Source organism: Melospiza georgiana, chromosome 9 (genome assembly GCF_028018845.1).
Source record: "Melospiza georgiana isolate bMelGeo1 chromosome 9, bMelGeo1.pri, whole genome shotgun sequence".
Classification (NCBI taxonomy): Eukaryota; Metazoa; Chordata; class Aves; order Passeriformes; family Passerellidae; genus Melospiza; species Melospiza georgiana.
In genome coordinates, this window is record NC_080438.1 from 26,459,264 (window position 1) to 26,471,426 (window position 12,163).

General features: G+C 49.0%; 1 protein-coding gene across 2 annotated transcripts in view; it reads right to left on the reverse strand.

The window, feature by feature from the left end:
* Positions 1–12,163, reverse strand: part of LRP8 (LDL receptor related protein 8) — a 170,511-nt gene that overhangs the window by 12,151 nt on the left and 146,197 nt on the right. The window contains exons 5-10 of one of the 2 annotated variants that reach the window (XM_058029912.1): positions 11,365–11,727; positions 5,082–5,204; positions 4,635–4,757; positions 2,049–2,168; positions 1,794–1,919; positions 924–1,095 (exon numbers count right to left, since the gene is read on the reverse strand). In XM_058029912.1, coding sequence (XP_057885895.1) covers positions 924–1,095; positions 1,794–1,919; positions 2,049–2,168; positions 4,635–4,757; positions 5,082–5,204; positions 11,365–11,727 — 1,027 coding nt within the window. The remainder of the gene's footprint in view (positions 1–923; positions 1,096–1,793; positions 1,920–2,048; positions 2,169–4,634; positions 4,758–5,081; positions 5,205–11,364; positions 11,728–12,163) is intronic. The other variant, XM_058029913.1, reaches the window with a different exon arrangement.

A 12,163-nucleotide genomic window follows, 5' to 3' on the forward strand; every position in this document is an offset into this window, starting at 1 on the left:
CTGCAGGAGCAGTGTCTTGGATAATCCTCTGTGTACGAACTCAGCCTTTGCCCAGACAGACCCAGTGAGTGCTGACAGCTTTTTCCTGAGCTATCCCTCCTCTTTCAGAGCTCCACAGGCCCCTCAGGGTACCTGCCCAGCTGCTGGTGGTCAATGCCCAGCACAGCCTGGGCAGATATCCCTGCAGGGCATGGGAGCTACCAGTGCCTGTAGAAACCCTGGCCTGGCTCCCACGTGCTGACACCAGTCAGCCTGTGCCTGAGCATTAGCTGAAATCCAGAGCAAACCACTGCAGAAGCTGCAATAGCTGTGCAAATCAGAATATACACGGGGGATTTTCAGCACATAAATTAAATGCTTTTTTGGCTAAGCCCCAGCACATAATAATTGTGATGGATGCCATAAAAACAGCTGAAGGAGGAGTGAGAATGAGAGTTACAGAATGTGTACTGTGGTCAGGTGCTGTGAATTCAAATCCAATCTACCAGAGACTACAGTGGGCAGCAGCTTGTGACTGTGTGGCTGCCTCCTTGCTCCCACCATTTGCCTGCTTTGTGCTTCCAGGTGCCAGGTCCTTTGTGGCCTCCCATACAGCACTCACAGCGCAGCAGCAGCCTTGGCCCTGCTTTGCAGTATCCATGGCTCAGGAAACAAGAGCCCTACATTTAACTGCTTGAGTGCAGCAGGAACTGGCATTGGTGAAAAGTCACCCTGTATTATCAGAGAGATAACTGCACAAGCCTCTGATGTCTTTATCAATTCCCCAAAAAGATTACCAAGTCTGGGCCACAACAGGTTATCCTGTCAGGGCAGAAAAGCCCTCAGGTGCCCTTACCCTGCACTGTTCTCTGGACTGCTTTAGGGGATACAGGGAATGCAGCTTTGGCAGGGGACCAGCACACACATCCTCTCTTGCCCCTTACCTGTAGATTTTTCGGTAGAACAAGTCACACCAGTATATTCTGTTTGTTGACACCTCCACATCCAGTGCCACCACGTTCTTCAGCATGGGAATGATGCGGGAATAGTCCCTTTTCACCAGGTCTATTTTACGGACCTCGTGGCGATTGGTGAAGATCAGGTACGGGCTCTTGCCTACCACACAAAATCAGCACATTTGTCACTTCAGCAGCTGTCCCAGGGGCTGGATTCAGCTTTCATTTCTCAAACAAGAATGGAATTATCAGTCACCGATAGCTGTGTTTGTACTGAAGCTTTACACCACACTGGAAGCAAGAGGAAACTTGCTCCAGAGGCAGGGCTGTCACTTGCGGGCACCCCTGCAGCCCCTGGACACACACTGGCACTTGGACAGCCTCTGGGGAATGGCCTCATCTTCAATTCATTCAGCACAAAATCCTGGGCCAGATTTTGGTGACTTACAGCTGGGAGGGTGGAGGGCTGGCTCAGATACCCTGTTTTAATCAGGATGTTTTCTTTCTTTCAATACTACTACCATAAAATGTTTTTGCTGCACTGTTTTCAATAACACCTGTCAAGAGACTTTCTTTTCTAGTTTCAGCTTCAAACAGCCAAGTAGTGACTGCAATCTTGCTCTGTACACTGTTAAAATATTCTGATCTGCATGATCAGTAGTTCTTGCCTAGAGACGCATCTGCTATTGCTGCAGCAGCTCTGTGCTGCTCACAGTGAAATGTCTTTGCTTGATTTGCCTGTTTCCTTTTGTTTCCACTCCCTTGCCTCAGCTGGGAGCGTGTTTTCTTAGCAGAGCTGTGCTGTTGAGCAAGCAGAGTTTCCTGTGTTCAAGCAGAGTGCCTGTGGCGCTGCCTTACCTACAGCTTTGCAGTTCTTGGACAGGGTGTCCATCTCGTATCCTTCGTAGCACTCACATTTGTAGTCTCCCTTGTAATTAATGCAGATCTGGCTACAAGCGTCTGGATTCTCACATTCATCTATGTCTGAAAGGAGTGTTTGAAACCCATCAATAACTTGAAATCAAACCATCTGTGATGGAGCAATGCTCAAGTGAATATAATCACGTCTCTCTATGGTGAAACACAAGGGACTGCTGTTTGCATGTCAATTACCTCCACACGTTTTTTTATCCAGAAGCTTGTATCCAGGCGGGCATTCGCACTCGTAACCGATCCTCAAGTCTTTGCATATGTGTGAGCAGCCACCGTTGTTCATCGAGCATTCATTGACACCTGCAGGGGATACACAGATCACCTATGACAAACGGGGCTTTTACTTGTGAGATTGAATAAAATTAAGAGATCTCCTCAGAAATTTTCCCATTTCTATCAGTTTTGGTGCAGGCCCTAGAGAGCATGAGTGCCTTCAGAGACAGGAAGCCTCCACTGTATCACTTTCTTGCTCTTTATTATTCCAAACCAATGCTGGGGGATCATTTGGACTCAAAGCTAGTGGCTGAATGAATGGGGAGCCCTGGGGATACAGCGTATGTGAGTCTCTGCATCTCATCCCTTCAGAGAGCTGCTGCTTTGAGCTGTTCTGCCACATGTGAGAAACTTCCAAGGGACCTAAGGGCTCTCACCAGCATGCTCCTCCTTCCCCATGCGCTGGCTCATGTTGACTTTTCTGAACAGTCTCTCTGAGCTTTAATAATTCATGCTGGGGGACTCTCATCTCCCAGGGGCCAGCTGTTTTGAAATACTCTACTATTTTCCCATCTAGCTCCAAGGAATGATCTATGTGAAAAATTCCAGAAAACACCGAAGTGCAGTCTGTCAGAGATACTCCATTAGCACTGATACATCCTCCCACAAACACGTTCCCCACAACAGTCTTTGCTGGCACCCCCAGTGTGCAATTTACAAAGCAACAGCCCCCAAACTCTCCTGGGGCCTTTTCTAATCCAAGGCCACCTGTCTGATCCTGCTCTCAAGTGCTGAAATGAAAAACAGAATAAATGGATTATTAAAAGTAGAACTGAATGAGAGGTTGGGAAAAGCTGGTTTTCTGTCAGAGACAACATTTCTTCTTGTTGTAATTGACCTACAAAAGGTGAAGAGAAAGTTCTCTCCTTAAGAAAGACTGCTGAGGAGGAGCTGTGGGATTTCAGGGATAGTGGACTCACCAGAACAAGGAAAACTGATTTGCTTCAGTCTATAATGCAATTTAAAGGCAAATTTTTCATTTATCTTTTATTTCTTGCTTCCTTGCACACTGCAGGTGAGCAGCACAGCACAGCCAATAAACCATTGCTCTTGGAAGAAAATGGAAACAACCACAACCCAATTAAGTCAGTAAGGGAAAATACCATGCCAGAAGGAATCCAACTCAGCTCTGGGATGCTTTCACCTTCCTAGCAGGGACATACAGAGATATCAACACATAATTAATGGAGCAAGTTGCCTGGCTAAAATAGCCAAGTGTTGTCATGCCTTCTGCAGTGCTTTTCTGGGGGACTCTCAGAGGGCACTGCAGAGTTTAGCATGGCCAGACAGACACACTGAGCTGGGGAGTGTGTCCTGCACCTCTGCCTCCTGTGGGGATCACCTGTGTGGGCATTAGTGTCCCAGCAACCCACAGCACTGTGCCCTTTGAGAAACACCTTCCCCTGGGGGCTCTTCTCTGCTTCCCAGCTCAGACAACACCTCACCACCAGCCCAGGGCGGCACAATCAGGGCACCATGACCATGGGTTGAGCACCAGCCCAGCTGTGCCACTGCCCAGTCTCCTCTGACAAACTGGGCTGCCAGCTTTGCTGGGAGACCTCCACAGACAGACACTGCAACACCCACTCAGAGAAACAGGGAGATGAGGATTAGTGGAAGAAAGCAAGGGCACACTGGAAGCATGAGGTAGGAGCACCTTCACTAGGCAAGCACACAGTCTTCCTTGTCTAAAACAGGGAGAGACTAACAGTTCTGAACAGGAGTTATGTAAGGGGCAGCCACTGAGCTCCATGATGGCATGGAAGGAGATGCCTGTTGGAGACATCTCTGCACTGGGAAAAACAACAAACGTGTTTGAGTGATGCTGCAGATTGGGGCTGGTGCCCACAACGTCTGGTGGGAAGGGCAAGAGAGGGCTGTGCTATGGAGAAGGGCACAGCTCTGTGCCCTCAGCTCTGTTCCCTGGCTCCAACAGCCCCGACTGCCCTGGCATTCCCACAGCCCAGAGCTGGCAGGAGCTGCAGAGAGCAGCCTGCTGTCTTTGCTGAGGGAAAAGCAGCAACATGTGCAACCCAGAAAAGGCTGAAGTCCTCTCTCAGGGGTTGCTGCCACTCTACATGTTTTCACCTTCAAAGCATGTTCCCAACGCTATATTTTTATGGTGTTATCATCATCTTAGAATTCAAAGATAATTTAGGCAATGAGGCTAAATAAATTGGTGTGTGCTGTGGAGGACACCAGTATTTGGGGAGAGGGGGAATTCCTCATTCCTAGTCCCGTGCTCAGTTCATACATCCCTCCAAGAATAAAAATTGAGTGGAGAAGGGCACAGTTCAAAGTTACAGATGATCAGACTAAGCTACTAATTATATTCATATGAAGGGTGATGAGAGAATAAAGGCAAGGAAAGAGGAGCAGAGTGAGAAATAGCATTAGCAGCTACATGTGGTTACACTCAAAGCTGTGAGCAGCAGATGGAGAAGAGGGGAAGCAGTTACAACAGGAGCAACACGTAGAAGGCAAGTACTGTACCACATTCTTTCAGAGGCTCGTCAGACCAGTCCCTGCAGTCTCTATGTGAATCGCACACTTTGCCTCCGTCAATGCACTCTCCACTCTTACACTGAAACTTGCTGGGACTTTCACATGCTGACTCTGTCATGTTGGGCAAGAGAGGAAAGCATCTAAGTTAGATGAGGCTCGTGACAACAAACAGGCTGACATAAAGCTCAGGAGGGCATCATTAGCAGAAATGGGATGGGATTAAGCAAATGAACATTGAGCCTAAAGCATCATGCAAAGAACTTTTCAAGTCATGCAGTCTGCCTGGTCAGCACAATCATCTCTCCCAAGCAATCCCACTGCAAAAATGGCTTCAGACTGTACAGGAAGCAGCTTGGCATGGCCCAGAGGAGCAGCCCAGAGGCCAGTAGCCCTGGCAGATTTACCCCATGGAGCACGAGGAGCACCTGTACCCACCTTGGACACAGCCGGCCTCGTCGCTGTTGTCGGGACAGTCGTGCACCTTGTCACACTGCTTTGCTCCATGGATGCAGGTCCCGTCACCACACTGGAATTCATCTGGCCGGCAGGTCACCAGAGCTTTAAGACAACACATTCAAGCATCAGGCACACAGAACTCAGTCACTTGTGTGGTACCCATCAGCCATGTCCCTCTGACACTGCTGGGGTTGCATCCTCCATCAGCAAATGTCAGAGTATTGGCTGTTCCCACCAAAGCAACAGGGGCAGCAGCTGCCTCAGCCACTGTTCTCCTGTGCCCCTCTGCTGTCCTAGACCACTTCTACATCCTTGGGAAATCAGCATCAAAGCCCATGTGAGGACACCCAGGCAAAACAGATCCAGTGCTGGCAGTGAAGTTTCTCAGGTGACACAGAACAAAGCAAGCAGCAAAACTCCCAGCAGTGGGGCAGCTCTGGGGCTGCAGTCCGTGTGAGGCCAGGCTGCTTCCCAGCTGGGAGTGTACAGTGACACTGGGAAGGCAAAGGCAACTACTCCTCAGCTCTCCTTCCTCAGAAAAATTACATTTCAGATACATTTCAAAACATGTTTGGGCTAAGGCCCGGGCAAGAGACCTGCAGTGACTCTGCCAAAGCAGTGTGGTCACAGCAGGGACGAAGGCAGCAATGAGACACAATCATCAGGTTACCAAATGCCCATGAGCCATCAGCCCACTGGAAGGCAGAAGAGCTCCACTGCACTGAGATGTTTCTTGGGCTTTCCAGCCCTAAGCACCTCCACAGTACCAGCCCAGTTTCCATGCCTGAAATTCATTTGTCCAGGTCAGATTATAACAGACTCAAACCAGATCTGATAAACTGCAAAGTTGGGGGAAAATATAAACCAGACTCCTGCAGAGACCATGCTAAAAGCAGTCATATATCCCTTCCTAAATTACCATGAATGAGAGACCCTCCTAGCTGGGACCAGCCCTGTGCTGACACAGGGATCAGGCAGCCTGGCAAAACAGGCTCCTCATTCCTGGACATGTTTTGCAGCTTCCTTCTGAGGGGCCCATCAGATGTGTTCTTAAAATCCTATTAAGGCAGCACACCCTGGAGAGTTCCTGATTCCAGGCTTTCCATCACATGATTGTGTCCTGGTGTGGGCTGACAGAAAATCACTGCTTCTGAGCACTGAGGGGAGGCCAGCACTGCTGGTACTACATGGGAGGTGAGAGCTGTCTGCAGACTGCCCTGGACAATTTGACAAACTGCTTCTAATAAAAAATGAGTAATTTCAGATAACCCAGGAAGAGCTGCAGACATGAAGTGAGCCAGCATCAATATCATAAAGTATCAGTTGCACAAAGACTCCACATTATTGGTGATTACATCCCGCAGGATGCAGGATCCAGGTTCATGACTGCTTCACTGGACTAGTTCTAGTCCATCTTCAGCCAGCAAAAGGCACCAGAGACAGGAAAAGCCACAACTGCAGGGCTGGAGGGGGAAGGGAGAAAGCCTGTCATTAGAAATACACAATATTCACATGAGGAAAGTTTGGAAATAGCACTGCTCCTTGGAGAGGAAAGCCATATGCACTGTATTCATAAAAAACTGCAAAGTGAGAAAAAAATCCCAAGCAAAATAAGCACAGTTATAGGACCAGCTGTGCTGCCATGTTTCAGCTAATAAACCCAGGCACAGGAATGGGAAACCTCAGTGGGACATCTGGGACAGCAGCTCCAAACTAAGCACGTGGGATCTGCTGCTCTACCAAATGCAGAAAAATGAAGGAGGGAAAGAAACAAAGCTGTGGTCTGGGAGAGGTACAGGGCACAGGTCTGGAAGTGGCACCAAGAACTCCTGCAGGGAGGCAGAGTCACTTCTGCCTAAACTGTTGCTGGCATGTGCAGCCACCTGCCTGGGGAAGCCCTGAGCATGGGGAAAGCACCCCCCTGCTCCACAGGAAACCCTGACTGCTGCCAAGCTCAACCTGGGCCCCTGCAGGGCTTTTCAGTTGTCTCACTGCAAATTCCTTTGCCACAATTATTTCTTGTCTTCACCCTAACTTGTAAACCAGTTTGCTTCACCTTTTCTCTAGCAACTTCTATGTGTGGAGGTAGGATAGGGTGGTCCTCCATTTCTGACTAAAAATATTAGTGTATATATACACAAAATACCCCTCACAAAAGTGTAATGTAATTAAAGCCAATGGGGTTTTGTCTTTTCTGGAGCAGAAAAAGGTCTCCAGTTCATCAAGTAAATCTGTGTGACAACAGCTACAGATTTGGAAGACAGCTGCTATAAAACCTATAATTGTCTTCAATTGTAATCTTCAAAGCTCTTCTAAAAAGCAGTTATAGCTAAATGCTTAGAACAAAAAGGTTTCTATTTCTAAAATGAATTAAAATTAAGGAGAATTTTGTAGGAATTGCAAAGACAATGTTGCAGAAGCACCACAAGACTGAGTGAAAAATGACAGCACAATTCTTAGCTCAGTTGCTACAGAGACTGCAAAACACAGATGTGGGGCTGTACTCCACTGCCCAAACTTTGCTTCCAGAAGAGACAGAAGTTTGGAGACCAGGCTGGATTTCCTGGCTCAGTTCTCACTCCACCAGAGCTGTGGAAGTTCAGACCTTTGAGGAGCAGCCCCTGAGCCTCTTAACAGACATCTAAAAAGGCAGATACAGTAACAGCTCTTACTGATTACAAAGTCACTAAAATGCATGTATGGCATTGCTAATTTTTGCTGCATTTTTCAGGAGAATTCCAAATTATCCTGAAGTGGAGGCACTAACTCATCTCAGCCCCACTGGCAGAGCTGACAGCAGGTTCCCATTAAGGCCATTCCCAAGGAAAAGCAGTAACTCAAGAAGAGGGAAAGCTGTGCTGTTTATTTGCACAAGATATTCAGAAAATTGCTGTGCCTAATTTGGAAGGTTTAAATCAGTGAAATCTCAGTAGTTTTACAGCCATCTCCTCAGCAAATCAAATCCAAAACTAATTACCAAAGCCCTGCTAAATTAACAGGCCTCCTCAAAGAGACACACTTCCCATTTACAAATCCTAGGCACAAAGCTGCATCACTCAAATTCAGCAGGTCTATTCCAGACTCCAAACCTGAGCCTCAGTTTCTTCTGGTTTCTGTTTTTTTTTTCCTTCCTTCCCAAAAAAGAAAATCCCAACATTTGCAAAATGCATCAATCCCATGTTATAGATGGGGAGACAGAGGCAGGAAAGTGTGAGGTCAGGTCTCAAGGGGTCTCTTTTCTTGCTGTCAGTTGTAAGCATTATTTATTCTCCCTCCTGGATGCCTTAATGCAAGTTGCAAAGGACATTTAAAAATATAACCATTCCAGATTTGGAGACTAATAAATCTAACCTAATGTTCATTTTATAAATATACATATATACATATTTGAATATATATGCTATGGAAAAACCCCCAGCCACCCAATGTTCTCACACAGCTTTCCTGAAATGACTCATTCCTTCCCATTTATTTGCTGTCTCGCTGCCAAAACCTGTTCACCAATTGTCACCCTTCATTTCTACTCTACTCATTTACCAATCCAAAATGTTTATAACAAATGATGGTTGATGGCCTCATGACTTTTTTTTAAAGCATAGTTCCCATCCCTCTGTTTACACTGCACAAACCCCATATGATCCCCATTTGCAAGAGAAGATGTAGTGGTGGGATCTGCAGTTTTAATGAAGCCCAGCCAAGGGGCCCATGTGCCATCCCTGTTGCTAAGGGGACAGAGCTGTGTCACACACCTGTAACTCTCTGCATGTCCCATGATTCTGATCTCAAACAGAGAATTTCTGCAGAGGAAAATAATCAGAAAGGTCCCTAAACTCTCCAGTCCAACAGATGAGCAGTGAGGCTGAGTTTCAAGAGCTCCCAAATGTCCCTTCCTGCAGGTAGGTGCACCCCAGCAACAGCTGCATTTAGGAGGGGGAAGCAACACGAATTTTGGCTCTGACCCAGCCAACACATCAGCTGCACTGGTGTGCACTCAGTGCTGCAAGGCCTGTCTTGGCTGCTGCCTGAGAGAACCCCATCCATGCAGTGTGGATGGCTGTGGGCTCACACACTGCTGTGGCACTGGGCTGCCACCAGAACCAGGCACTGCTAAAACAATAGGGCTTGGAATCCCTCTGTCTCTCAATCCAAGGACTGCAGGCAGCAGAATCAGCTCACATCCTTGTTTCTCCCAGCTAGACAAACTGCACATTGTGTGAGACTGAGACTTCCTAGAAAGAGACCCTCATTGTGCTGAATCTCCAATGCTCAGAATGCTCCCAAGTCACTTCTGCCACATTTCCCCCTCTCTCCACTGGTTGTCAGCACCGTGCTGTGCTGCAGCAGTGTCCAGCTGTGTGCTGGGAGCTGCTGGCTGGAGCTGTGCTCTCACTGCTCAGCAGTCTGACAAGGCTGGACATGCCTGGTGCCTGTCACACCAAGGAAAGAAGCTGGGGAGCAGTGGGCCCTCTACTCAGGAAGGTACATGGGCACAGTCCCACTCCTCTCACCCAGCAGTGTGTCAAAATAAATGGGGCCTGTAAAAGACTTAAAACATTTCATGTTGAAGAGGGATTGAAATTTAAGAGACATTTCATCAGAAAGCCCCATCAGTGAGCTGCTCCTTTGTTTCTGCACTTGGCAACAGAGGGGAGCTCACCTTGCCCTCTCCTGAGCTGTCCCATCTCAGCCACCCTCTCAGGTTGCTGTCACTGCAGGGAATGCACCCCATGGGACAGAGATCAGTTCTGCTGGAGTCCCCTGTACCAGACACCAGTTCTGCACCCTTGTTTGTAGCACAGCCCTTGCCACTGTCTCCTGATTTGGAGGGGACACAGGTACAGGACTGCCCATGGGAGGGCTCAGGATGGAAACAGACACCAAACCAGCCAGGCAGCAGTGCCCATCTCCAGCAGCTGTGCTTCTGCTGGCCTTCCTGAAACAGAGCCAGGAACCAACTCTGTCTCCTGACTCCACAGTCCCCGTGGTCCTTCAGAGCCTGGCAGTACTGCCTAGGTACCTGCTGCCCAAGAGCTCTGTCAGCAACTTCTGCACCTTCTTGGGGATGAAGGAAAAGACAGCCTACCTTAATCCACCCCTCCTTGGGTGGAGCTGACAGCCTTGTACCCAGCAGCCAGAGCTGCTTTCTTCCTAACAAAACATTTTTGGCTTTTCCTATTCAGCTCTTGCCTCTCTTAAAAGAGTCCTTGGCAATTTTAAAGGCACAGCAGCTCCAAGGTAACCTGTGGCTCATGACTCTGCTCTCCTGCAGTGCAAAGAGTGGTGTCTGGGATTCACCACATCTTTCTCTTGTTAAAGAAGGCACTGGATTTACACCTGCTCCTCTGCCTGGAGGGAAATCTGATCCCCAGCTCCTTGAAGGGCTCTCCCACACTGCTGCTCACCACCCTGGCCTTGGTGTTGTCATGGGTATGAAAAGATGGTGCTGGCAGAAGTGATACATTTTCTTAGACACCTTGCAAAAATCCCTGGGTTTGCAGCTGGTTGCTGCCTTCCTCCCCAGAGGTGGCCCAATGTCAGAGCTGCTAAATATAAACAGCTATGTAAATATTTAATTTCAATCTTGTCATATGAATATTCTAGCAAAACATTTTGCTCTTGTTTTCTTCTCTCTCTCTCCTCAGGTAAGTGACCAGCTTGAACAGTTTAGTGGCTAAAAATGGATGAAACATTCAAAATACCACACATACCAACACCAGCTTGTTACATGCATAAAGCCAGCTGAAAAGAAATCCATTATTTATTAGCTCTCTGCCTTTATCAAGCTAAGCTCAAAAAGCATTTCAAACTGGATTCTTCAGAGGTACTTCTCTTGACTGCCTTGTTCAGTATACTCCAACTTCAGAGGCAGAAAATGAATTATTTTTTTCTGCTGATCATATATTCCCTTTAGCGTAGCAGCTTCTAACCTCCAGGCTCTGACCCCACCAAGCAGCCTGAGGGCTTTGAACATGTTTTCCACTTTTCACTCCTTGTCTTTCTAGTGAAACAGAACCCTTCTGAGGCACGGTACCATCCAACAGCTCTTACACCTCCTCTCTGGATTCTCAAGGAAAAAGCACAAAAGGAGTGTGGAATACACCTGACCCTGCTGGGCTGGGCACCCAGCCATGTAGGATGCAAGGGCTCCTTGTGTGGCACAGCCGCCACTCAGACATCAAAGCCTTGCCTTCCAACAGAGCCCAGGCGGCCTCCCGGCCCCTCCCCCAGCCCAGAGAGCCCAGCCCTGCCCGCAGGCACTCACGGCAGTCCTGCTCGTCAGACTTGTCCTTGCAGTCCTCGTCACCATCGCACTTCCAGTTGAGGTGGATGCACTCTCCGTTGCCGCACTGGAACTCGTGTGCCGCGCACGTGTTCAGGGCCTTGGCGTCGTAGCCGCACTTCTCCATGGCCTCGTCGGACTGGTCCTCGCAGTCGGGCTGGTTGTCGCACACCCACAGCTCCGGGATGCACCTGCTGTTGTTGCACTGGAACTCGTTGGGGTTGCAGGTCAGGGGGGAGCACTTCCTCTCGTCGCTGCCGTCCCCGCAGTCGTCGTCGCCGTCGCACACGAAGATGATGGAGATGCACGACTTGTTACTGCACTGGAACTCGTTGGGAGAGCAGGCTTGGGAATAAAAACAAACGGGTGAGCTGGGACGTCTCCAACCCTGCCCTCACCGCTGGCCCGGCTTTAGCACATTCAGGGTGTCTCAAAGGCATTGCCAGGCCTGTCCTACCCCAAACATTTCTCCCGGTGGTTACCACATGGCAAGGAGCTGGTGGGGCTGCAGCGCTCCTCAGCTGTGTCAGGACGTGTTCTCTAGGGACCCCAGCAGCTCTGGAGAACGAGGGGCTGTGGGAACTGCAGGTGGGAGAGACAGAGCAGCGCTGTCCTGGCACTGAGGAACAGCCAGGGGAGCCAGAGCCAGGTGAGCCCCAGGCAGGAGCAGCAGCACAGAATGGGAATGGGATTGGGAATGGGACTGGGAATGGGAAGGTTGCAGGGAGAGGCTGGGGCTGTGCTGGCAGCACCAGGGCTCTGCCTGGCTCCATGCTGACAT